The following is a 24,987-nucleotide window of genomic DNA, read 5'->3' on the forward strand; positions in this document are numbered from 1 at the left end:
AGCGCAGTCCTGGTTGAGCTTTCCTAGTTTCCAGGTCGGGGGTGAGGCACAGGACATGGCCGGCTCGGCCCCTTCCTCTCTGTTCTGTCCAGCTCAGCCCCTTCCTCTCCGTCTGTCCTGTCCGGCCTGGCCCCTTCCTCTCCGTCCTGTCCAGCTCAGCCCCTTCCTCTCCATCTTGTCTGGCCCGGCCCCTTCCTCTCCGTCTGTCCTGTCTGGCCCCTTCCCCTCCATCTTGTGAGGCCCGGCCCTTTCCTCTCCGGCCCGGCCCCTTCCTCTCCGTCCTGTCCAGCTCGTCCCCTTCCTTTCCATCTTGTGCTGGCCCGGCCCCTTCCTCTCCGTCCTGTCCAGCTCAGCCCCTTCGTCTCCGTCCTGTCCAGCTCGGCCCCTTCCTCTCCATCTTGTGCGGCCCGACCCCTTCCTCTGTGTCCGACCTGTCCGGCTCAGCCCCTTCCTCTCCGTTCTGTCTGGCCTGGCCCCTTCTTCTCCATCCGTCCTGTCTGGCCTGGTCCCTTCCTCTCTGTCCGTCCTGTCCGGCTCAGCCCCTTCCTCTTCGTCCTGCCCAGCCCACCCCGGTCCCTTCGCAGCATCATCCTCTCCAGTGCACTGTGTGCTGGGACTCGAGTCTTGGCTCTTCCGTCTTCACCCTTTGTGACTTGGGGCAGCAGCAATTGCTGACTTCCCTGGGCCTCGGTCTTCCTTTCCGTGAAAGGGACTTGTGAGCATCTCTCACAGAACACCTGTGATGAAGGAAGGGCGTCACATCTTTGACCTTCTTAAAATACAAGATTGTTTTTGTTTTAATCTTTTGTGTTTCTTGTGGGGTGCTTCATCCAGAGGAAAGGAGAAAGGAAATGAAAACTCTGCAGAAAATCGGCAGGCCTGGCATCAGCCTCGCAGTCTGATTTTGACACGGCTGTAGGGGAGACACGGCAACATTCTGTCCCCCGAGGGCACAGCTTCAGGAACGGCTCCGGGCCCGAGGGCACCTCTCGCCTGGCTGTGTCTCAGTGCTCTGCCCTCCTAAAGGGACTCAGGCCAGTGGGCAGGACTGTGGGATGGGAGCGGGAGGCTTAGGGGGTGAGGGTGGCAGGCAGGCTCTGGCTTCCCTTCCCAACCAGATTCCAGATCCTGGGGGCAGGGCATCCCGGGTCTGTCTGCCGAGCACATGTAAAGAGGAAGAGGAACAGAAGGTGTAGGAACCCCCATGGGCCTGTCCTGTCTGCTGCCCTCCCCTGACCTGCTCTAGCTCTTAAGGGGTTTTGAGTACTTGCCCCTCCCCTTCCTTTGGAAAGTGTTTCTTAGGGTTTCTTGGTTGTCATTCATTTCTGGTTGGAATTCCCATAGTGAGACCGTCTTGGTTTTGCGCTGGCCTAGGGGCTGCTTTGTGCCCTGTGGTGCTGAGTGCGCCATGGCTGTAAGCCCTGTGCCTCCCTCCACGTGCTGCGTCTGGCGTGCCACGTCCGCTTGTCCAGCCCTCTGCTGCCCCCTCCACGTGCTGCGTCCAGCATGCCGTGTCCTCTCATCCAGGCCTCTGCTGCCCCCTCCACACACTGCGTCCCCTGTGCTGTGTCCTCTCGTTCAGCCCTCTGCTGCCACCTCCACGCACTGCGTCCCATGTGCCGTGTCCTCTCGTCCAGCCCTCTGCTGCCACCTCCACACGCTGCGTCCCGTGTGCCGTGTCCTGTTGTCCAGCCCTCTGCTGCCCGCTGCTCTCTTTGGGACTTCCATTGTTTCCCCTTGCCCTTCCTTTCCTGGTTTTCTTCCCTAGTGAGCGGCCCTTCCTGCTGCTGCGGGGCCCTGCTGTGGCCTCTGCCTTCCGTCCCTGGTGGTGATGAGACTGGCTGAGACCCAGGGGAAGCCTGGAGACTGTCCTAGATTTCAGGGATGGCGGTACACAGGCTTGCTGGCTTGGGTTAGGGCCCTAGGCCCTGCCTTTGGGTTGCCTGGAAGCCGCCAGTCAGGCCCGGACACCTCTCTGCCCCCTGTCACCTCGGAGCAGCAGCCCAGGAGCAGGTCACGGCCCTTCCCCTGTGTTACATGGTCACCTGCCTGAGAACCCCTGCAGGCCCCTGTGTTTTGGGAAGTCGATTTAACTGAACAGAGCGCAGCTGAGAAGGGGCTGCCTCCCTCCCCACCCACCCTCATTGCCTGGGACCGCGTGTCCAGGAGCCGGGCCTCGGGTGTCTGGTCTCTGGGCCACACATGCTAACATGGCCAAGCCCAGCAGCACCCCCGGGGTCCTCACCCGCCATGTGCCTGTGGTCGTGGCCAAGGTCTGGGCCCGACCTGCTCTCGGCGCTGTGGGCACCACTCAGCCATTTTCTGCACGTGGCCGAGGAGACATTTGGTTTCTCATTAAAAAGAAACAGACCGGGCGCGGTGGCTCACGCCTGTAATCTCAGCACTTTGGGAGGCCGAGGCGGGTGGATCATGAGGTCAGGAGATCGAGACCATCCTGGCTAACACGTTGAAACCCCATCTCTACTAAAAATACACAAAAAATTAGCTGGGCGTGGTGGCAGGCGCCTGTAATCCCAACTAGTTGGGAGGCTGAGGCACGAGAATGGCGTGAACCCAGGAGGCGGAGCTTGCAGTGAGCTGAGATCATGCCACTGTATTCCAGCCTGGGCAACAGAGCGAGACTCCATCTCAAAAAAAAAAAACAACCCTGGGAACATCAGTGGGGTTTTATTGACTGTGTCAGACAACTCAGCGATGCAGAGAAATGAAAGTGGAGTTGATTTGGCTGTTGTGGTGAGATACAGCCAAGGTGTATGAGAGAATTTGGGTAAAGCTTTCTTTCTGGACATTTGTTGATGTTGATGAGTAAGTGGAGGGCTTTATTTGTAACTTGAAGTCTGAGATTTGTCATGCCAATACCTAAATTTTAATTTGTCTGTACAAATAATGCCACGATTTAATTTTTTTTTTTTTTTTTGAGACAGAGTCTTGCTCTGTCACCCAGGCTGGAGTGCAGTAGCGTGATCGCCGCCTCCCGGGTTCAAGCGATTCTCCTGCCTCAGCCTCCCGAATAGCTGGGATCACAGTTGCGTGGTACCACGCCCGGCTAATATTTTATATTTTTAGTAGAGATGGGGTTCATCGTGTTAGCCAGGATGGTCTCGATCTCTTGACCTCGTGATCCACCCGCCTCGGCCTCCCAAAGTGCTGGGATTACTGGGATTATAGGCGTGAGCCACCGGGCTGGGCCCACGATTTGAATTTTTATGCAACTGGAGCTAATTAATTTTTTCAGACAAGTGGGAGTGGAGTAAACTGCCCCTCTCTGTTGCCCCTTTTTCCTACCAAGGCCCCTCCAGGCTGTCTCTTGCCTGGTGAGTGTGAGGGAATGGGTGGGCGCAGCCCTGTGGGATGGTGCTCTGTGGCAGGGCTGGCAGTTTCTGGGTGTGTGGCCTGTGGGTAGCCTTTGTACCGGGTGCACAATCCCCAGCTCCTCCCTTCCAACACCTTTGCCCTGAGCGGCCTTGGAAATGGGGCTCCTGGTGGCTCTGCAGGCACCGTCAGAGTCAGAGGGAGGGCGAGCGGCTTTTGGTTTCTGTTTAAACAGCGTCTTTTCACTCCCTCCTCTCCCAGTGCGGATTGGCGCTGCGGCTTCTGTGTTGAGAGGGAAACTTGAAACCCTGAGCTATGGCTTGTTTTGTCTTTGATTGGGAAACCCAATTCAGGTTTGTGAACTTGGGCCAAGTTTAAGAATTCCCACAGTTTTCTTCAGCTCCTCTCCTCCCCGAACCCCGACAGCGAGGTGTCTTATGCTTCGGCATTCTCGCTCGCCTGACTCAGACTTGTTAGTTTTCCAGAGCAACTTGTGTGGCCGCCGTCTAGGGAGTTTATTCAGAGGGTGCCTCTGCATGCACAGCAGCCAGGTACAGAAGTCATTAGTTAAATTGCACAAGGACAAGTAAAATTAAAAAAATTAGCACTCAGATCTTCTTTTTTTTCATGCTACAAATAACAGTGAAAAACCTAACGATGAAAATAGATGCGAACAGACGAAAGGCCGATGGGCTTGATCCCTTCTCATCCTCTCTCTTGTGTCTCCTGGAGGCTTCTGCACCTCTGTGTCTTCCCCCGCTCTGCTGCTTCTTCTCCACCTCGACGTCCCCCTCTGCCTGCTGCATCTTCTCCACCTCGACGTCCCCCTCTGCCTGCTACATCTTCTCCACCTCAACGTCCCCCTCTGTCTGCTGCGTCTTGTCCACCTCGATGTCCCCCTCTGTCTGCTGCGTCTTCTCCACCTCGATGTCCCCCTCTGTCTGCTGCGTCTTCTCCACCTTGATGTCCCCCTCTGCCTGCTGCATCGGGGCTGCCTACTGGGCTTGGTCTTCAGGGCCACTGTTTCTCCTCAGCTAAGTCCTGAGAGTCACATTTCCATCCATTGCAGTGAAATCTTTTCCTTCAGGTATTTCCAGACCTTGGTTTTGGCCCCTTTTCATATCTTCCTTGTTTCCTCACTATGGTTTTCATTTCCCCTTTCATCTCCTACCTGTTTTTTGATAGTATCTTTTTAGGTTATCTCAAGTTCATTTCAAGCTCTGAAAGTAGGAATTAAAGTAAGAACCGCGTTGCACTAGCAGGCACTAGGCATTGTTCCAAGCACGTGGATAAATTGAGAATCCTCGTGGTCGTCCCGGTGGTGGGACTGCCGTTGTCCAAAGAGACCTGCTTTTGCCCTTGGGGCCACACGGGCCCCTCTCACAGGATGCGACCATGGTGGCTTTGCATCATGTCACCTCAGCCAGGCAGGGCCTTCTGCGGGAACCCCCTTCCCTGGTAGTTCTCGGAGAGAGCTGTGCACAATCTGGAGGCAGAAGCGAAGCAGCAGCCCCCGTGTGCGGCAGCTCCTGGGGCTGTCCTGTTGTTGGCTGTGCTGTTGTTGGCTGTGCTGTTGTTGGCTGTGCTGTTGTTGGCTGTGCTGTTGTTGGCTGTGCTGTTTTGCTGTTGGCTGTGCTGTTGTTGGTTGTGTGTGCTGACCCTGGACCCCTTACAGTATGGCTGTGCATGGACTGGTGACTTGGCCCCCATGGCCTCATCAGCCCTGATCCATCCCTGCATTGAATTCGTATGGGGCTTGTGGTGAGTCTGGACTGACTCAGCTTTCTAAAAGCTGAAAAGCAAAAGTTCGTAGGGCTGCAGAGATAAATGGGCAGACCCGGTATCCTCCTGAGAGCTCAAAACACCTCCCAATTATTGATAACTAAATATGTAGTGGAGATATAGATATGTATAAAATGCACATTACGTACCATGTGTGTCCATACAATATTTCAACAACAGAGGTGACTGGCATGATTCCATAATTGATATAGAATCATGTAGCTAGCCGTTGGAGAATACACCTTTGTAGACACCTGAGGAACATTCACAGATATTACACAGCTAGGCTAAAAAACAAGTCTCGAGACATTTCAGAGACTCACTGGCGTACAGATGGTATTCCATGCTCACAAAGTAATGAAATTAAAAACTGGATACAGAATGATAAAGGAAAGGTGATAATTTTTAGTTAGAAGATATACAAATGTCTAAATCACATGAGTCAAAGAAGTCTCAGGAGAAGTTTTAAAATAAAAAGTTAAAAAAGTTTAAAAATAAAAATAGTCACAAAATTATTCTATCTAAAATTTTGGGATGCAGCTAAGGAAACTTAAACCCTTAAACAGGTGTGACAAAAATGTGGCCTGCAGGCCCAGTGGGGCCTCAGCCTGTTTCTGTACAGCTTTGGAGCCAAGAAGGGTTTTCACATTTTAAAAATGTTATCAATAAGAATAAACACAACCAAGCAGAGTCTGCGATGTGGACTGCATGTGGCCCACAGGGCCTGAGGTTCTCTCTGGCCCTGGCAGGAATTACTTGGTGACTCGGCCTCAGACGCATGTACAGAAAAGGAGAAAGGTTCACTCTGCACAGGGCGGGTGGGAAGAGGGCAGTGAGCAGAACCCTAGAAATGAAGGAGGTGGAAGACAAAGATGAGAAAGGACACACAGAGCCAAACGCAGCTCTTCGAGAGGGATGATGGGACCGATAAACGCGTGGCCAATGGGCAGAAAGCAGGAGCCTTACACACGGAAGGGAGCCCTTGCACAGCCACCGTGGAGATGGAAAATGGCATGTTAAGAATACCTTTTGCCAGGAAATTTGGTAGCTCAGGCAAAATAGACATTCCGAGAGAAACGTAATTTATCAAAGTTGACCCAAGTAGGAGTAGAAAAGTGACTCCTCGCTGCTTCAGCGCGTCTGCTTGTAAGCGGGAACGATTACTGTTGACCCCATAGGATTTTTAATGATTTTGTTGAGACGCAATTCACATGCCATTCAGTTCTGTCATTAAGTATACAGTTCAGTGGTTTGTAATGCATTTGCAGAGTTTTGCAGCCATCGCCAGAGTCAGTTGTAGAACATTTTACCCCACGCTCCTTAGCTGTCATCCCCAACCCCCCCCGACAGATGGATAAACCCCCCCATCCTAGACACCACAGATGGCTCACTCATTCTGGACATTTCCCGTGAATGGAACCGTGCCACCTGTGGTCCTCTGTGGTGGCTCCTTGCCCCGAGCATGGCGTTGGCGCGGCCCCGAGCGTGGCGTTGATGTGGCCCCGAGCGTGGTGTTGGTGCGGCCCCGAGCGTGGCATTGACATCCTGAGTGTGGCGTTGACGTGGTCCCGAGTGTGGCGTTGATGTGGCCCCGAGCGTGGCGTTGGCGTGGCCCCGAGCGTGACGTTGATGTGGCCCCGAGCGTGACGTTGATGTGGCCCCGAGCGTGGCGTTGGCGTGGCCCCGAGCGTGACGTTGATGTGGCCCTGAGCGTGGCGTTGATGTGGCCCCGAGCGTGGCGTTGGCGTGGTCCGTGGGCGACGCAGCCCCCAGCAGTGCTCCTTTTCTTTTCCTTGTTGAAGCCTGTTCCATCATGTGGCATCTTAGTCAGCTCAGGCTGTGGAAACAAGACACCACAGATGGGGGCTCAAGCAGCACAAATGTATCCCTCACAGTTCTGGAGGCTGGGTGTCCAAGGTCAAGGTGCCAGCAGGCTCGGCAGCAGGCTCGGTTTCTTACGTGTTTTCCTGGGCCTGCAGGCGCTGCCTTCCTGCCGCGTGCTCGCCGTTCGGTCTGTGTCTTGGTGTCCTTATTTCCTCTTCTTAGGAGGACACTGGTCATAGCAGATCCGGGCCCCACTTGCATGGCCTCATTTTTTCTTACGCATCTCTAAGGGCCACATCTCCAGATACAGGCACTCGGGGGCACTGGGGTTAAGACTTAAGTATGTGGATTTCAGGGAGACAGAATTTGGCCCGTGACATATGTGGAGGCCGCATTTTATTTATCCATCTGTCAGTTGGTAGACGTTTGGGTTGTTTCCCATTGTAGGCTGCTGTGAATAAAGCATTTGTGTATGAGTTTTTGTGTGGATGTGGTTTTTGTCTTGGGTATAGGCCTGGGCTTGGAGCATAGGACTGTTCGGAAAGTTAAGGGAACGAACATATCCAGAGCTCAGAACCATATCTGGCGTGTGATGCATTCTGTTTTGAGGTTAGTGATGATGATGCAGAGCGGCTCTCGAGGATGAGAGCTCGTGATGGAGCGTGCCTCTTTATGCCCGATGTGAATGTGGCTACTCAGCTTTCTCTTTTTTTTTTGTTTTTTAATTAATTTATTTTGTTGAGACAGGTTCTTGCTCTGTTGCCGAGGCTGGAGTGCAGTGGTGTGATCATAGCTCACTGCATCCTTGACCTCCTGGGCGCAAGTGATCCTCCGACCTCAGCCTCCTGAGTAGCTGGAACCACAGGCATGTGCCACCATGCCCAGCTAATTGTCGTATTTTTTTTTCTTTCTTGTAAGGGTAGGGTTTTGCCATGTAGCTGGTCTCAAAGTCCTGGGCTTAAGCAGTCCACCTGTCTCAGCCTCCTAAGGTGCTGGGATTACAGGCTTGAGCCACTGCATCCAGCACCTCCCCCCGCCTTTTTTTTTTCTTTTTTTTGAGTCAGGGTCTTACTCTGTTGCCCAGGCTGGAGTGCAGTGGCTCACTCACGGCTCGCTGTAGCTTTGACCTCATGGGCTAGATCCATCCCCTGACCTCAGCCTCACAAGTAGCTGAGACTACAGGTGTTTGCCACCACACCCAGCTAATTTTTTCTTTTTTTTTTTTTTGTAGAGGCAGGGTCTCACCATCTAGCCCAGGTTGGTCTTGAACTACTAGCCTCAAATGATCCTCTCATCTTGGCCTCCCAAAGTATTGTGATTACAGGCATGAGTCTGAATCTGAAAAAGCAAAATTCAAATAGTAAGACAAAGACACCCAAACATGTCAGTGAAGTAAATGGACTAAACTCACCAGCTTAAAATCATATGGTAGATTTTTACTCAACATAGATCTAAAATGCAAGAATATAATAAGATTAAAAGAAAACCAGAAAAGAATATACTGAGAAAACTAACCAAAAGAAAGCTGGGGCCAGTAATAGTGGCTCATGCCTGTAATCACAATACTTCGGGAAGCTAAGATGAGAGGATCATTTGAGGCCAGGAGTTCAAGACCAACCTGGGCTAGATGGTGAGACCCTGTCTCTACAAAGAAAAAAAACCACATGCCCCAATGCTTGTGTTCCCCAAAATTCCTGCTGAAATCCTCACTCCCAAGGGCATGGTGTTAGGAGGTGTGGCCTTTCGTAGATGATGAGTCACAGGGACAGAGCTTCGTGAATGCGATTAGGGCCCTTACATAGTTGATGGACACTTAAGTTTTCCCACCTTTTGGCCCTTGTGAATAATACTTCTGTGAACATTTGCGTACAAGTGTCTGTTTGAATCCCTGTCTTCCCCTCTTTTGGGTGTGCATCCAGGGTGGGATCGCTGGACCGCGTGCGGACCCTCGGTGCGCATCCAGGGTGGGATCGCTGGACCGCGTGCGGACCCTCGGTGCGCATCCAGGGTGGGATCGCTGGACCGCGTGCGGACCCTCGGTGCGCATCCAGGGTGGGATCGCTGGACCGCGTGCGGACCCTCGGTGCGCATCCAGGGTGGGATCGCTGGACCGCGTGCGGACCCTCGGTGCGCATCCAGGGTGGGATCGCTGGACCGCGTGCGGACCCTCGGTGCGCATCCAGGGTGGGATCGCTGGACCGCGTGCGGACCCTCGGTGCGCATCCAGGGTGGGATCGCTGGACCGCGTGCGGACCCTCGGTGCGCATCCAGGGTGGGATCGCTGGACCGCGTGCGGACCCTCGGTGCGCATCCAGGGTGGGATCGCTGGACCGCGTGCGGACCCTCGGTGCGCATCCAGGGTGGGATCGCTGGACCGTGTGCGGACCCTCGGTGTGCATCCAGGGTGGGATTGCTGGACCGTGTGCGGACCCTCGGTGTGTTACTGAGGCGTCCCCAAGCTGTTTCCACAGACGCTGTGCTGCCCTGCATTCCCACCAGCAAGGTGCACAGCTTCTGGTTTCTCCGTGTCCTCACCAACACCTGTGTTTTTCTTTTTAAAAAAATTATAATCAGCCTCGTAGGTGTGAGGGGCTATCTTGTGATTTTGATTTGAATTTTTCTTAATGACGAATGACATTGAGTATCTTTTCATGTGCTCATTGGTTGTTTGTGTATTTCTCTGGATAAATGTCTAGTCAAGTCCTTTGACCATTTTTAAATTGGATTGTTTGTCCTTTTGTTGTTGAGTTGTAAAGCTGTTTGTATCTTCTGGATATTAAACTCTTATCAGATATATCATTTGCAGATATTTTCTCCTGTTAGTTGTCTTTTTTTTTTCTTTTGATAATGTCTTTGTATTGTGTCGTGTTTAATGTAAACATTTCACCATTGTTTTAATTCCCTCTTTTCAGTTCTTTTCTCTGTGTGTGCAGTTTTTGGGTGTGTGTGATGTGTACATACACACATGCACATATACAGGTGTCTAAAAAGTATTTTGATTTTTTTGCTTTAAATATTTGACACTTTTAAATTGGAGTTGAGATTCTGTATGGAGTAATGTATTGTTGAATGACAGGAAAGTGTGAAGCTTCTCAGAGTGTTACTACTTGACATATCCACAGGAGCCATACAAATGATACAACCTTGCTGCTTGTGTCTTATGGTTTTACCTTTGTTATTTTAATTTGTTTTAGTTTTTTTTTGAAACAGGGTCTTGCTGTGTCTCTCAGGCAGGAGTACAGTGTTATGCTCACAGCTCACAGCAGCCTTGACCTCCCGGGCTCAAGCAGTCCTCCTGCTTCAGCCTCCAAGTAGCTGGTGCTACAGGTGCGCACCATCATACCTGGCTAACTTCTGTATTTTTTTGTAGAGATGGGATCTCCCTATGTTGTCCAGGCTGGTCTCGAACTCCTGGGCTCAAGTGATCCTCCCGCCTCAGCCTCCCTAAGTGCTGGGATTACGGGCATGAGCCACTGTGCCCAGCCAGCCTTTGTTGTTTTTAAAAGTCGAAATTCGTGTTTTTGGGTCAAAGCTAAGCTGTGACATATGAACATGATCTAGTTATGTTTGGTTATACACCATATGCAGAAAGCAGCCTCTTCATGAATCTTTTAATGAACATCTTTCTACCTGGAAGAAACCCTTTACCTACTAAACTTATTTTCACACCTTCCTAATTTTGTTGTCTTCCGTGTTTTTGCTAGCTCCAGGCCTATTCGGCATTTAAAATAAAATGCAGGTTGGCCAGTCTGGCTGGGCAGTTCTACAGGTACTACGGCTGGAGAATCCCAGTTGACTTGAAATTCAGGTTTTGCTTGTGAAAGTAGCTGGCTGGGGCTTCTGTTGATGACAGTGCTGTGTGGACAGCCTGGTTCGCTGGGTGTGCCTCACAGACACAGGACACTTTTTAGGGTTGCTTTTGAATGTGCCTGAGGTGAGGTTCCCGTGTTTTCCTTGTACTTACCTTCATATTTTCTGACCCTCCTGTGGATGGAAAATCGACTGAGTGTGTGAAGCGCCTGTTGGTGTGAACGGGCCCCGCTCAGCCCGGCCATGGCTGTCTTAGGATCCCGCTTGGTGGCAAGGAGGGTGCGGCTCGTGGGTGGCTGCCCGGGGCTACCCCGTGTGGACTTGCTGGGACTTTGTCTTGATGTGAGAACTGCTGTCAGGTGGTGCTTCCTGCAGTGGGGATGAGTGTGGCTCTCAGCGCCTCTGTGGGGCTGGGGGTCTTGGGCAGCGAGGCCGGGGCCAGGCTGCGTGGCAACCCTGAGTCCCACCCTCATTGTCTTTGCTTGGGATCCCGAGAGGCCATGGGGAGCCTGTTGGGTCTGTGTCCTCCCCGCACTGGCTTTCAGGGAAAGGGAGTCTCGTGGGTCGTCCGGCCTGCCGGCTCTGTGTTCTCCCTACACTGACACACTGGCTTTCAGGGAAAGGGAGTCTCGTGGGTCGTCCGGCCTGCAGGCTCTGTGTCCTCCCTACACTGACACACTGGCTTTCAGGGAGATTGGGTCTTGTGTGTCCTGTTGGGTGAGCAGACACACAAGCTGTGACTTCGGGGCTACGGAAGTTGCTCTGTGGTTTCCGGCAGTGTAGACTCCAAGTGTGAGCCCTGTAATGAGGACAGAGAGTGGAGGTTGGAGTTCAGAATTGTGGACAGGCTCCTGAGGACCAGCAGAGGCTGGAGGCCAGGGCTTGCCCACTGCGATTGTGGCTGTGGAAAGATTCCAGTCCACAGCGGGGGCTGCCTTCTGCCCAGACTCACCCTGAATAAAGTGTCTTCAGAGCCACCTGTCCTGCCTGTTCATGGCAGTGACCCAGAAAGATTCGTCAGTGGGCGGTGAGTTGGGAACAGAAAGAAAACCCTTGAGATAACTGGGTTGGAGACAGGCAGCAGGCTTGTCATTGTGCACTGGTGACATGGCCTTTGGCCTCCCCAGCTGTCTGGCCTGGGCCTCGTGGTCTCGCTCTTTCATTGTGCACTGGTGACGTGGCCTTTGGCCTCCACAGCCGTCTGGCCTGGGCCTCGTGGTCCTGCTCTTGGGCTTCATGTGTCCTTGGGTGTCAGCTCCAGCACTGCGTCCTCTGGGCCCTGCTGCTTCTGAAGTGCCTGTGCCAGGGACACTGTCTTGGGGCCAGTGGAGGTCTGAGTATGGGGGCTGGGAGTCCCAGGCAGTGAGTCATGGCAGAACTGGCCCCTGACTTCCTGGTTAAGCCTTTAATTCTCCCGAACGCCTGTTTTTGCTTCTTTCAAGTTGTTGTGCTTGAGCCACTCTGTCATTAGCTGTGGGCGTTTCGAGTGCCAGCGCCTGGTGTTGAGCAGAGCGGGTAGGAGCGCCCTGGCTTCAGGGAGGGCCCCCGCCCCCGCATGGCGGTCACGCTGCTCTGAGTGTCCCCTCCCCTCTGGTGGCCTTTCACAGTGGTGGAAGCGCAGGAACTGACTGGCTCTTCTCCCTGTGGTGGCTGCTCGGGTGGCAGTGAGGGGACAGCGAGGGGGACAGACACAGGTGGAAGGAACCATGGTGGGTTTCATTAACAATGACAGTGGCTCAGGAGATCCTGAGGCTGTTTAATTAGCAAACAGCAATTACTTGGGATTGCTTGAAAAGAAAGTTCTAACTTAGAACAGTAACCTGAGCAGGGCTGGCCACGCTGGAATCCAGTGCCCACTGTGACAGTGGAGAACCAGCAGACGCCACTGGCTTTGATGGATGATGGAGAGGGCACTGGCGTCTTCTGCCATTTGTGGTGGGTCCTTGTGTGCTGTGTTTGCAGGCACCATGGGTCTCCCTGGACGGGGTTCGGTTCCACCCCAGCGCCCTTGTCTTGTCTCATCGCCCATATCCGGGCTGTGTAAGAAGCATGTCCATTTGTCTCGAGCTGGAGGATCTCTGCTCCGCCCCTGAGGGAGGCCAGGAGGCCCTTGTTGGACACTCTGGGGGGCGGCACTGGGACACGGCCATTGCACCCGGCCCTGGACACAGGGTGGCCACTGCATCTGGCCCTGGACACAGGGTGGCCAGGGACTTGGGGGAGGAGCTCTTCAGGATCTGTCACGTGCACGTGAATGCTTTATGCCTTTGGTATTCTTTTGTTTAATTTTAGTAAAACCGCGGCTCGTCGCAAGAAGAGTGTGGGCGTTGGCAGCTTTGTCCCAGGTGCCGCAGGGTTGGGGGTGGTACCTGTCACCGCCTGCTGCTGGTGGGGGTCAGCTGCACGGGATGCACGGCCTTGCGCCAGCAGCAGCCCCAGAGGCCATGCATAGGGCAGGCCCCGGTGGTCAGGGACCCACCCAGTCCTGCCAGGCATTGGGCTTGGGATGTGCGGCCGGCTGGGGGCACACATTCATGCCACAGGTCCCCGCGAGTCTGGGCCATGTGCCTGGCGAGCCCTAAATTCCACCTCATGTCAGCTGCTGGTTCACGTCAGCTGCTGGTGTTGGGTGTTCGCATGATGCTTTTCTTTCTTGGGGGATGGATCAGTGGATGGAGAAATAAAGCTGTGAGGGCATAAAATCAATGTTTGTTTATATCGATAGTCGTCCCTTAAACTCAGATCCAGGGGTGTCAAGAGACCTGAGCCCGGCCCCGGTGTTGCTGCGCCCTGGCCGTGTGTCCAGAGAGGGCTGTGATTGCGGCTGTCAGCCCTGCCCATTGGAGCTGCAGCTCGGTAAACTCAAAGATGTATTTTGACAAGGTTTTCCTCTAAAGATGTGGGAGTCTTTGCACCTCACCAAGCTGTGCTGGTGCGGCCGTGGCCCACACTAGGCTTTTTACGTCTCTCTTCTAGGGAGTGAGTCAGTGGGCCTAGGATGGTTAAGGTATAGGAATTTTAATAGGGAATTTTCAAGTAAATGGTTCTGTTAGTATTACAGCTTATTTTAGAAAGTAAGGTGCTTTCATAGAGAATGTTTAAAATTATTAAGAGGTAGACAATTCTTTTAAAAACCTGAAGGTCTTTTATTGTGGTGTGAGTTTATATTTATTTCCATCATTTTGTATTTGTCAGATTTTTATGCAGGGGGTTGCATAATGTCTGCCTGGAGAGCCTGAGCCTCTGTGGAAGAGCTGGGCCAGGAAAAGCCTCTCAGCGGAGGAGCCAGAGGGAAAAGCCTCTCAGCAGAGGAGCCTTCACCCAGAGACCAGCCTGGGGGTCCTTGGCCCAGACGGGGGAGGTGGGAACATGGCCTTGGGTTCTTTCCTCCTTGCAATTTGGGTGAATAATGTGTAATGAGGCCTAAGAGGAGATTTATAAAGAGTATAATCTCTCAGTCTTAGAGAAGAGTGTTTCAAAGTATGGGTTCTCAGTGTCTGTATTGAAAAAGTAAAAAATTCAGTAAATGGGTAGGTTATTTTTCGATTTGAGGGTTATTTCTAAGCAAATGATTTATTTCTAGCACAGGAGAGTGATGCTCCACCATGTGTTTTTAGCTTAGGAACTGTCTTCTGCAGTGAGTTGGCCTTTCTGCCTACGCACGTGTGTTGCTGGCCCTGGCTCAGCTGTGGCGGAAATCAGTCACCTGTGGAGTTATGGAAGTCCAGGTGGCCGTCCCAGGCCGGGGGCCCTCATTCAGTCAAGCGGGGCCAGGCGTCTATATCCTCTCATGCGTCCCAGGTGGCCGCTGGCATGCGGGTGTGACTTTGTCAGGGAGAGCTCTGAGCTGGGGTATCTGGTGACGGCTGCCCCTGCTTGGTCTTGCGGTGTGGCTGGGGAGAGGATTACTGGGTGGAATGTAGCTGTCCACCTTTTGTGTTGACCTCTTGACCTCCCTTTTGGGAGGCTTATTAATGTCAAAGAGTGAAGATATGAGGATTGGATGGTAATTTCTTTGTGTTGCTTTCCAGTAGCCCAGGGACCAAGCCGTGGGAACCAGGCCTCCATGTGCTGGCCCCATCATCCTCGTGGTGCCTGTGTCTGTCCAGGCTTTGTCCTCAGATCAGCTGCTTCACCACATTGGCTGCAGGCTGGGTGGCAGATGTCCCCAGGAGGAGGAGAAGCATTTCTTCCCAGGGCTTTGGACTGTGCTGTGTGCCTGGAACCTTTAGGTGCTGTGGCTTCGCAGACCTGGACGCAGCGTGGAAGCCAAGCGGTGTCTGTACAGGACCCTTCAGTGATGAGGGTGACCATGCTCCAGCCAGGTCCTAGGGAAAGCTCTCCGAGAGCGACGGCTTAAGCAATTCTTAAAAATTGCAAATGATCTGTGTTCTTGGAGAAAGAATGGGAGAGAAGCACTCACTCACAATAATGTTGCACCTACTGTGTGCGGGTAGAGTGGTAGTGGAGTTCCAGGCGGTGTGGTCCAGTGTGAGTGGGGAGGGTGCTGGTTGGGGGGTCAGCGCTCAGGATGCAGCCTTTGGACCCAGTGCCCTCCCAAAAGTCTGCTCATCAGTGCCCCTGAGCTCAGCATTGACCCCTGGAGGAACTGCGCGCCTTCCCTGGGCTCAGACTGTAAGCCTCCTCGGGAAGCAGCACTTGGCTCCTGATGCAGCTGGCCTCAGATCCTCTTGGGAGAGCAGGATTGGTAAGGAACCTGGAGAGGAGTAGGAGGTGCTGCCTGATAGCAGAGGTGGGTGATGGGAGCAGAGAGGGTAGCAGGGGCCCAATTCAGTCCTGTCTGGTTTTCACGTGGAGGCTTTTATAGAGTTGTGCTTCTCAAGCCTTTTAAATGCCTCACAGTGGCAGTCCGACATGCAGTCAGTGACAGCTAAGTAAATTCACACCCTCAGGATTAAATGCAAAAGCATCTTCACTGGGTGCAGCATTTACAGTTTTGGTGCTGGAAGCTCCTCACCAGTGTTCTTAGGGGCTGTCTTAACAGTGAAGGGAGCTGCCTGCTGTTGACGCTCCACAGGAGGCTTGCGGCATGGCTGCCATCTGTGTTGTGGCCTGGGACTTTCTTAGAGAGTGGGTAAAAGATGAGTCATCTCTTGTGTGATTTATCAGCTTCACTTGTGCTTCTAGGGCTCTTTGAAGCGTCTAACTTTTTAATTTCATGAAGAAACAAGTGTAGTGCAGAGAACAGAAAGCTGCTGTGTGACCTGCGGGTGCCCAGCCTGTGGGGCTTCCTCATCGCCGCCATCCAGGCAGATCGAGTGCCGGCTCTCTGTGCTCTCCAGGACGTGGCCTTTCACAGCAGGGACGTTCTGTGCTCTTATTTTAACAACTGTTAAGAATCTGAGCTTGGTGACAGTTGGGTGACCCGTGCTCTGTGTCTTCGTGTTGGATAGGGTGTGTCATACACCTGGCCTGGCCTGCGTGCCTCACGTGTGGTGGGGATTTGTGACTGTCCCCAGCATCTTGACAGAGGGTCCTTGACTCTTAGACCCCGCACAGTGGGTGGTGGCAGGTGGGGTCTTGGTTCACAGGCACAGATGGGGAGAGTTGCTGGGCCAGTGTGGCCGGGTGACTTTCCTGTGGAAAGAGTGGGCTTGGTGCTTGGTGCGTGATCCCACCGAGGCCGGGGTTGTGCTTGGGGCACTGGGAGAGAGCAGAGCAGGTGATGCATATCCGGTTGCTCACCCCTAGCAGCACAGGAAGGTGCTGGGATCACCACTCCCCTGGGCACCATGGTGACAGCGGGGGTCTGCTCACTCCCCTGGGCACCATGGGGACAGCGGGGGCCTGCTCGTATTGGCGGGTGGGGCTCCTTGCCCCCCCAAGGGCAGGCCGAGCACCAAGTCTGTGCTTGTCCCGCTGTGCAGCGTCGCAGGTGCGGCAGACATGAGGCCAGCTGCTGCTCCCTGCAGGCAGCTGAGGGCCTCTGGGAAGGCTTCTCTACGACGTCCTGTGGGAACTGGAAACCCAGATGTCAGTGGAACCAGGTGTTCTGTCCATCACTGCCTCTTGCCTCCTAGCAAATTCAACACTGGCGTTTTTTTTTTCTGAGCAAGTTGAACTGCATTTTTGAGACAGGAGCCATGGCTGTGTGTGCTGGTGCTGAAGGGAAGGTCTGCAGGGATGGCCACACGGACGGCTGTGTGTGCTGGTGCTGAAGGGAAGGTCTGCAGGGACGGCCACACGGATGGTTGTGTGTGCTGGTGCTGAAGGGAAGGTCTGCAGGGACGGCCAGACGACTCTTGGGAGCTGTTTCCTGCGCTTGGGCTCTGCACCCGCAAGCTCCAGGCCGAGGGTCCTTCCACATCAACCCCATTGTGGGAGGGTGGCTCAGTGCTCTGGAGGGGCCCGAGCAGTCAGGGAGACACCCTCTGCCCACAGCCACCCTCTCTGGGCTATGTGGGAGGTGCCCACGTTTCCACACCTTCCTCACGGAGGGTGTGGCGGGATCTCTGTGCCTCGGGGGTACTCGGCTGCACTGTGCACAGCCCTCACCACCCAGTGCCGAAATGGGAAGGCCTGACAGGGCGATGCGGTCTGCACCAGCTACATCTGCAGGAGTCCAGCACGATGCAGTTTATGCCTGGCAGTGATGTTTGTTTTTAAAATTAGTAAAACCTCATTAGTTATCAGAAGGCATAACTATATGATGATTTTTTGTGGAGGGATTATTTCTGCCTTTTGTGCAGAGAATGCCTGGATCTCTTCTGCCCCTTGGGGTCACATATTGCAGTGGGGACTGTGGTGCTCTGAGGGTTAAGTTGTTTCTGTCACCTGGAGGCTGCTTTTTCCTCAGGCAATTGGCGTTCAACAAATGACAGGCTGTCTAGAGAGAAGGGTTTTTCAACTACATGGCTGGACCTGGGTTGCCAAAAGGAAGCCTCCTGGGGTGTGTTCTATACGCGACATGCATTTGCTGTGTGTAATTGGAACCATGAGAAAGGTTTTTGTTCAGAGCTATTGGATAGTTTCCTTATTTTAAACCTGTTGAATCTGGAAAGAGTTGTTTTTGAAATTTTTTTCTGATAATAACGTTATATAAAAGTTTATGGCAGAGGAGTTTCTGTTCCACGTGCCCCTCCCTGAGCTTTGTGGTCGCCCAGATGCCTGGCTATCGAGGCTGGCCTGCCCCTTGTGTTCAGGGTCCCGAGATGTCAGAGCTGGCAGCCCAAGACCTCCCCTTTATCCTGAGCAGGAGAAGCAGTCCTCACTCCGTTTTTCACCCCAGGGTATAGCAGCACCTACCACCCTGGGATGAATCAGAGCCAAGAGGCTTGGTTTTTCTGTTCTTGTTAAGGAAATTGATCATCTCACACCCTCTCAAGCTGTTTTACTTTGTGCAGATCAGATTCCTTTCCAGGGACCTGCGAGGAGAAACATCCTCAGCTTCTAGGACTCCCTGGGATGCCTTGGCAGCTGCCGCTTCACCTGTGCTGGCGTGTGGGGCCCTGACGTCTCTTGCGGTTGTCATGGAGCAGGATTGGAGGTTTCTGAGCAGCAGGAGGGCAGGAGAAAGGCCCCAGGACTTTGCGCTGTGGCCTGGCCTGGAAGGAGGCCGGCTGGGCCCTTCTGGATGCCTGTAGCAGCACTGCCACTTGGGCAGAGGCCCCAGAGGCTGAGGCAGGCTTTGTTCTCTGCTGCTGGGACTCAGCCCTGCGGGAGCACAGGGAGGACAGCGGGAAGCCCAGCCCCTGCGTGGCTCTGTCCACAGCTGGGGACGGCAGTCCAGTGTGCACGGGCCACCCACAGCCCTCTCGGGAACTGGCCTCTTCTCTTTAAGGCAAAGGAGTGGGCCAGGTGGGTCTCTGGCTGGACCTCTTAGGCCATCAGTTTTCCCAGCAGGAAGTGCTGATCAGACTGAAGGAAGGCCTGCGTGTGTGTTTTGGCCCAGATGCCTGTTAGTGGACGTCGTGTCTGCACAGCTGTCTCTGGGTGGCTGATTCATCCCAGCAGCTGACTACGATGGTGCTAAAGAGAACCATTTTACACGGGCTTGGGGACAGAAACCTGGGCTCCCCTACCGAGGTCAGGTCCTGGGGGTGTGGTGGGATCAGCTCCCCCAGCACCTCAGTGGCCTGGGGTGGGGGGTGGGGGTCTGTGTCCTCCCTTGGGGGCTTCTCACAGGGCTGCCAAGCAGTGTCCAGGTGCATGCGTTGGGCGTGGGGGAGGCCTGAGGCCAATGTCCATGCTGGCCACTGCCACTCGCGGTTGTCTGTTGGGAGTCGGTCTGTCCAGTGGATGAATAAATTGGGACTCCAGATGCCCGAGGCTATGGAGTTGCTGGGTGGTCGTGCCTGGGGCTGCCTGGAGTGGCGTCGCAGTGACTGTCCCTGGGGATCTGGCCTGGCAGGGATGCCACATTTGTGCGACGCTTTCCTCCTGAAGGTGCCACAGCCTGTTAGTTTTGATGTGTGTTGGCCACGAACAGGCTGCCCTGTTAGCACAGAAAGTGAACGTGAGCAGTACGAGAAGGCTGAGTGGACTTTCCGGGGCAAACAACTGAGGGCCTTTTGGGCGTCACAGGTTTGGTTTAGTTCAGATGGAGATGATCATCTTGAACCCGCTTATTGGAGTCAGTGGCTTTTTCTCTCTCACAGCCGCCCTCTTGTTTGGTTTCGCATCTCACGGCGTCACAGGTTTGGTTTAGTTCGGATGGAGATGATCATCTTGAACCCGCTTATTGGAGTCAGTGGCTTTTTCTCCCTCACAGCCGCCCTCTTGTTTGGTTTCGCATCTCACACACATTCCGTGATCCTCACTGTTTGACTTTTTAGAAGGAAAATGTTTGACATTTACAAGAAGTGAGAGATACTCTTGCAAATCATCCAGCAGTTTCTGGTTTGCAGATTGATGGCGGCCCTGGCCGTTACCCTCAGTGCCTCCTGCCGGTGATGGTGCTGCCGGCTCTGACCTGCGTGAGGAGGGCCTTGGAGAGCACAGGCCCCCCCGGGTGGAGGAGGCTCTGGGAGGTGCTTTGCGGGAGGGAACGCGGAGCTGCTGTGTGTGGCCATGCAGGGCCTTCCAGAGTGAGTTGTGGGGTCCTGGGGGTGAGAGCTGGTGGTGGTCTGACCACGGTGGGAGGTGGTCCGGTCCTGTAGAGGCGTGACTGCCGCAGTTGAGGTGGGCTCTGGGAATGGCGCGGCGTCTGGATGTGGAGGAGTGAGGAGGAGCCAGTCCTGAGCTGCACCCAAGGGGAGGGCTGGCCATGGCGGGGGCACCACACCGGAGGACAGCTCTGCTCTGGGCACTGGGCTTGAAGAAGCTGCAGCACAGCCAGGTGGGGTGTCCTGAGGAAATGAGGCTTGGAGAGGGGTGGGCCCCTGCCTGGAGCCCTGGCAGGCTGGGGAGACCTTGGTGTCTGGCAGGGACCCCGGAATGTCCTGCCGCTCCCCCGGGCCTCTGTGTGCAGCGCCCTGCGTCGTGTCTGGGCTGAGAGGAGGCAGTTTCCCTAGCTTCTCAGTCTGGCGAATTTCACATCCTTGATACCACGATGTCTTTGAACTTTCTATTTTGAGGAAAGTTCATTTTTATATAGTTTAGTAAGTGTATAAACGTAATAATCTTATTAAAAGTAATCATATGTATATAAAATACACTGTGCAGAAACATCCATTTTTATTGCTGTTTATAGAGAATAAAAGATCCTTAGATGCAAAAAGTCAGAGGGGAAATTTGCATATAATATTCGTAGTCCTACAGTTGTTGCTTATGGTGTTTTGCCTAAGACCATTTCTAGGTGCATTTTTCTTGCAGATAATGTATCTGATGACAGTTGCGTGTGCAGATAACCGGCCTCTCATGTATCCATGCCAGGAGCGCCTTTTCTCAGACTGTGTGTGGTGTCAGTGAACTCGATTGGTGGGTGTGAAGTGGACAGATGGCGTGTGCGTGGAGCGGGTTGTGTGCAGGGCCCTGAACGAGGCCCTGGCGTGTGGGTGCTTCAGCGTGAGGGCCACCTGGGGAGGAGTGCTTGTCCGGGGAGGCGGAGCTGGGTTGGAGGCTTGGGTGCTCCTCCTGGCTCCGTGGGTCTCCACTGCTGGCTTCATAGCTGTGTTCCATTTTCTTTGTTCAGCAGTTGATCTCAAGTGTTTATTCCAAGGCACTTAAAATACATGAACCTAATAAATCGAACAAATACAATAAAACTTTAGCTCCTTGGAACATCCCAATATACTTACACCACATCCTAAAATCCTCTCATGTCTTTGTAAAAAATCGTGTAGCCTGGGTAACATGGTGGGATGCCATCTCTACAAAAAATTTAAAAAGTAGCTGGGTGTAATGGTGGCATGCCTGTAGTCTCAGCTACTCAGGAGGCTGAGGAGGGAGGATCGCTTGAGCCTGGGAGGTGGAAGGTGCAGTGAGCCAAGATTGTGGCACTGCACTCCAGCCTGGGAGACAGAGCCAGACCCTGTCTCAAAAAAATAAGAAATAAATGAAATAACACACGTGTGTGATGTCAAATTACTCATTAACTCACTTTTGAATGGAGCCGGAAGGATAATCCACACCTACCTCGGATTTCCCTGTGTAGCTGTTTTGCATAGGAACCCTGCACGGATTATTCTTGAAGTCAGCACTGTAGAAGCCGTGGCCGGCTTTGCATTTTCATCCTGGTTCACCCCAGACCTGCTCTGGGCAGAGCCAGGCATCCCCTGGGACGCTCTGCCTTTGCGTGTCCATGACAGTACAATTCCAGGCGCTGCCCGGCATCTGCGCCTCTCCCTCCCCTGAACCTCCTCTCCCTCCCCTGAACCGGCGGATCCTTTTCCTCCCTGCCTGGCGGGAGCTGCGTTTCCTTGAGTCTCCTCAGACTTGGCAGACCCCTGGGTGGCATCATGTGCTGTTCTGAAGGAGCTTTTGCTTCATGTCACTTGAAAAAAACCCTTTCACTGGATCTGAGTGGTGAGCGTGCGTCTTCCTTTCACTGGATCTGAGTGGTGAGCGTGCGTCTTCCTTTCACTGGATCTGAGTGGTGAGCGTGCATCTTCCTTTCACTGGATCTGAGTGGTGAGCGTGTGTCTTCCTTTCATTGGATCTGAGTGGTGAGCATGCGTCTTCCTTTCACTGGATCTGAGTGGTGAGCGTGCGTCTTCCTTTCACTGGGTCTGAGTGGTGAGCACGCGTTTTCCTTTCGGAGGTTTGTTGTCTGACCAGGCCGTGGCTCTCACAGGAGCCCCGAGCCCCTGGGTGGGCTCCATGTGGCTTGCGTGCCTCACTCATCTGGCACCATGATTGCGCTCCGGCCCTGAGCCCCACTTCTGTGAAGCCTCACGCGTTGCCCCTGTGGTCTGCTCCTCACCGTCTTTTCTCTTGTCCTTGCCCAGTTGTCACCGTGATCCTGAAGGCGCTGACCTACGACGAGAAGCGGGGTGCCTGCAGCGTGGGCACCAATGTCAGGGACGCCGCCTGCTACGTGTGCTGGGCCTTCGCACGTGCCTACGAGCCTCAGGAGCTGAAGCCCTTTGTGACTGCGATCTCGAGGTAGGCCCATTCGTCGAGGTGCATCGGATGCGCCGTGCCCCCTGATGGCGCTGTGTGTCGTCTGCTCTGTGAGAGGTGTGTGCAGCAGATGCTCATGAACAGGTGAAATTACTTGGCCAGAGGATCTGTGACAAAGCCACCGCTTGGAGGTTCAAGCTCCTTTTCTGTGGGTGAGCAGCCAGAGCAGAAGTGTGTGGAGGAACATTCTGGAGGTCTTGGCCACCCTGCAGGCAGTGGATTCTTGGGCGCAGGTGATCGGCACCCTGGGTGGCGTGGGAGGAAGCAAGTGGGGCACGGGAATCGCCTGTGCGTGCTCCCTGCGGTCGTGGGTCTTACCGAGAGGCGAATTCTGTCTCTATCTCCTTTCAAGTTCCTCTGGAATACAGCAGGCATGTTGGACATGGCAGTCTTCAGATGGTGTTTATTTTTGTTGAGGAGCTGGATTTTGTGTTTTTGTGGACCAGCACTTGAGAGAATATTCAGTAGCAATAGGCTTCGCTGGCATGCCTGATTTCAGCTCCTCTGAGATGTAAGTGAACACTTTAGAACCTCTGGGAGGTAGGAAGACACTTTTTCCCTCTGATGAGAGAACTGAAGCCAGCAGGTTTCATGTGGTCACCACAACCCCAGAAGCTGTGCAGCCTGTGGCGGGCGGGGCTCCTGCCTCGGTGTCCAGTGCGGGCACCCAGCTGAGCCCCTAGTGGTGTCCGGTGCCAGGGACTTTTAGGATCTGATACTTTTTGCTTAGGAAACATGCAAAACAGATGTGCCCCCAGCATAGGAAACGATACAATTCAATTCAACCGTGTACGCTGGTTTTGTACACTGCTTTTGGACTGAAATGAGTTCTTTTGTGCTGAAGAAGGCAGCTGCTTCCTTTCTTGTTGTGCATGAAGGAGCTGGAGGCGGGACACCGAGGAAGGCGACTCAGCGTCACTGTCCGTCATGGGCGTGTGAGCCCACGGCTGAATCATCACGAGGTTTCACACCCGCACTTCACCTGACAACTTTTACTAGGAAAATGAAGTAGGGAAACTGACTTCAGAATTATGCCTGAGTCCTAGAAGCTCCTCCTCCAGCTGTTGAGGAGCCGAGCGTCCCCCGCTCACTACAAGACGCCTGAAGGGGTCATGGGATGCAGCGTCCGAAGCTCCCACCTGCTCCTTTTGGTCTGGGCGGGGCGGGGCGCCGGTGGCAGATGCCCCTGGTGGCAGGCTCAGGCTACTGTGCTGGGTCCCCTCTGCCCCGCACGCCCCGCGAGCACCAGCAGGGCCTCCCCGGCATGTGGCGGGGCCAGCGTTGGCCTGGGGCCTGCTTGGCTTTGATCTCTTGGGGCTTTGGTTTTTGGACGTCCTGGGTGCACCTCCACTGTGGCTCCCGGGTTCCCTCACGCACCCAGGTGTAAGCGCCACTGGCTCTGTCTGACAAGCAGCTCGTTGTGAGGCACACGCTGGCGTAGGCTCCAAAGGGTCTTGGTGACAGGCACTTTCTCTTGTTCTGCCCACTGCTGTTCCATCTTACCAAATACTCAGCAGCGTCCGGAGAGGGACCTCAACCCTGTTACTTCCCTGGGCGTGCAGCACGTGGCCGGTGTCTCGTAGTCTAGATTCTTGCATCAGAGTGAAGCCTGAGAGGAGCCGAGGGGTCCTCCTCCTATCCAGGGAGACCGTGTGTTTCCCGAGGCAGCTGTGAACACGCACGTCCCTCCTGTCCTGCTCCTCTTCGGAGGAGAACAGCGCGGCTGGAGGGTGCTGGTGCTGGCCAGTGTGTTATGGAGAGTGTGGCTTATCTGAGGCCAGGGAGGTCTGGGGTGGCTGGGAGCAGGTGTGGCCTCTGTCTGCTGCTCTCCCCAGTGGCTACTCTGGCAGCGCTGCTGGGCAGGGGCTTGGCTGCTGGTGGTCTTCAGGGAGCAGTGCCTTGCAGAGTGGAACAGAGAAGACAGAGAGGTCCAGCTTTAGGCCCCTACCGAGCTCCTGAGGCCCTGCCGCGTGCCGGTGCCGGCCTGCAGCCCTGCTATCTGTGTGCGGGAGCTCTTGTGTGTGATCAGCCTCAGGAAAGGCTCTTCCTGTTACTTCCTTGTCCTGCTCCTGCACTTTTAGGAAGTTGATCCTGCAACTAGGAAGTGAAAGCAAAAAAATGTATCTTTCTTATCGTTTATATGAATAGTCACAGAACGAGAAAACTTCCTTACGTTGATATCTCATTGAGTTTCCTTAGCAACCCTGCAAGGTGGACAGGGGCCACCGTCATTCCAGTTTCATTCAGGACAGCACTGAAGACACTTGTCCGGCACCTTGTGCTGATGGCTTCTGAGCCAGGCCCATCACCTCGTGGCCGATGGCTTCTGAGCCAGGCCCGGCACCTTGTGGCCGACGGCTTCTGAGCCAGGCCTGTCTGGGCAGCAGCTCCCGGGCCCTGGCCCGGGGCTCAGCGCTGTCTCGTGGCTGAGAAGCTCCTTACCACCTGCTGTGAGGCTGTGGAAAGACCCTTAATTCAGATGTGTGACGGCTGCAGCTGAATCTGGCTCCTCAGATTGTGGTTCCCATTTCAAAGTGAAAATCCTCACGGATTTCCTTTTCAGACTCATATTTTGTCTAAGAGCTGTCAACATCACTGGAACCTGGGCCTGCCCTTCGTCCTGGGGGGGGACTCCCTGGTCCAGTGTCACAGGAGGAGTCGGGCCAGGGTTGAGGGCTGGCACAGGACATGGGGGTGAGACGAAACCTCCACTCA

The 24,987-nt window shown here is 54.1% G+C and overlaps 1 protein-coding gene across 11 annotated transcripts in view; it reads left to right on the forward strand.

The window, feature by feature from the left end:
* The window catches only part of TBCD (tubulin folding cofactor D), a 202,595-nt gene that overhangs the window by 96,294 nt on the left and 81,314 nt on the right, over positions 1-24,987 (forward strand). For all 11 annotated transcript variants that reach the window (XM_054535917.2, XM_054535919.2, XM_054535913.2 and 8 more), the window contains one exon: positions 22,098-22,254. In XM_054535917.2, coding sequence (XP_054391892.1) covers positions 22,098-22,254 — 157 coding nt within the window. The remainder of the gene's footprint in view (positions 1-22,097; positions 22,255-24,987) is intronic.

Source organism: Pongo abelii, chromosome 19 (genome assembly GCF_028885655.2).
Source record: "Pongo abelii isolate AG06213 chromosome 19, NHGRI_mPonAbe1-v2.0_pri, whole genome shotgun sequence".
In the NCBI taxonomy this organism is placed as follows: Eukaryota; Metazoa; Chordata; class Mammalia; order Primates; family Hominidae; genus Pongo; species Pongo abelii.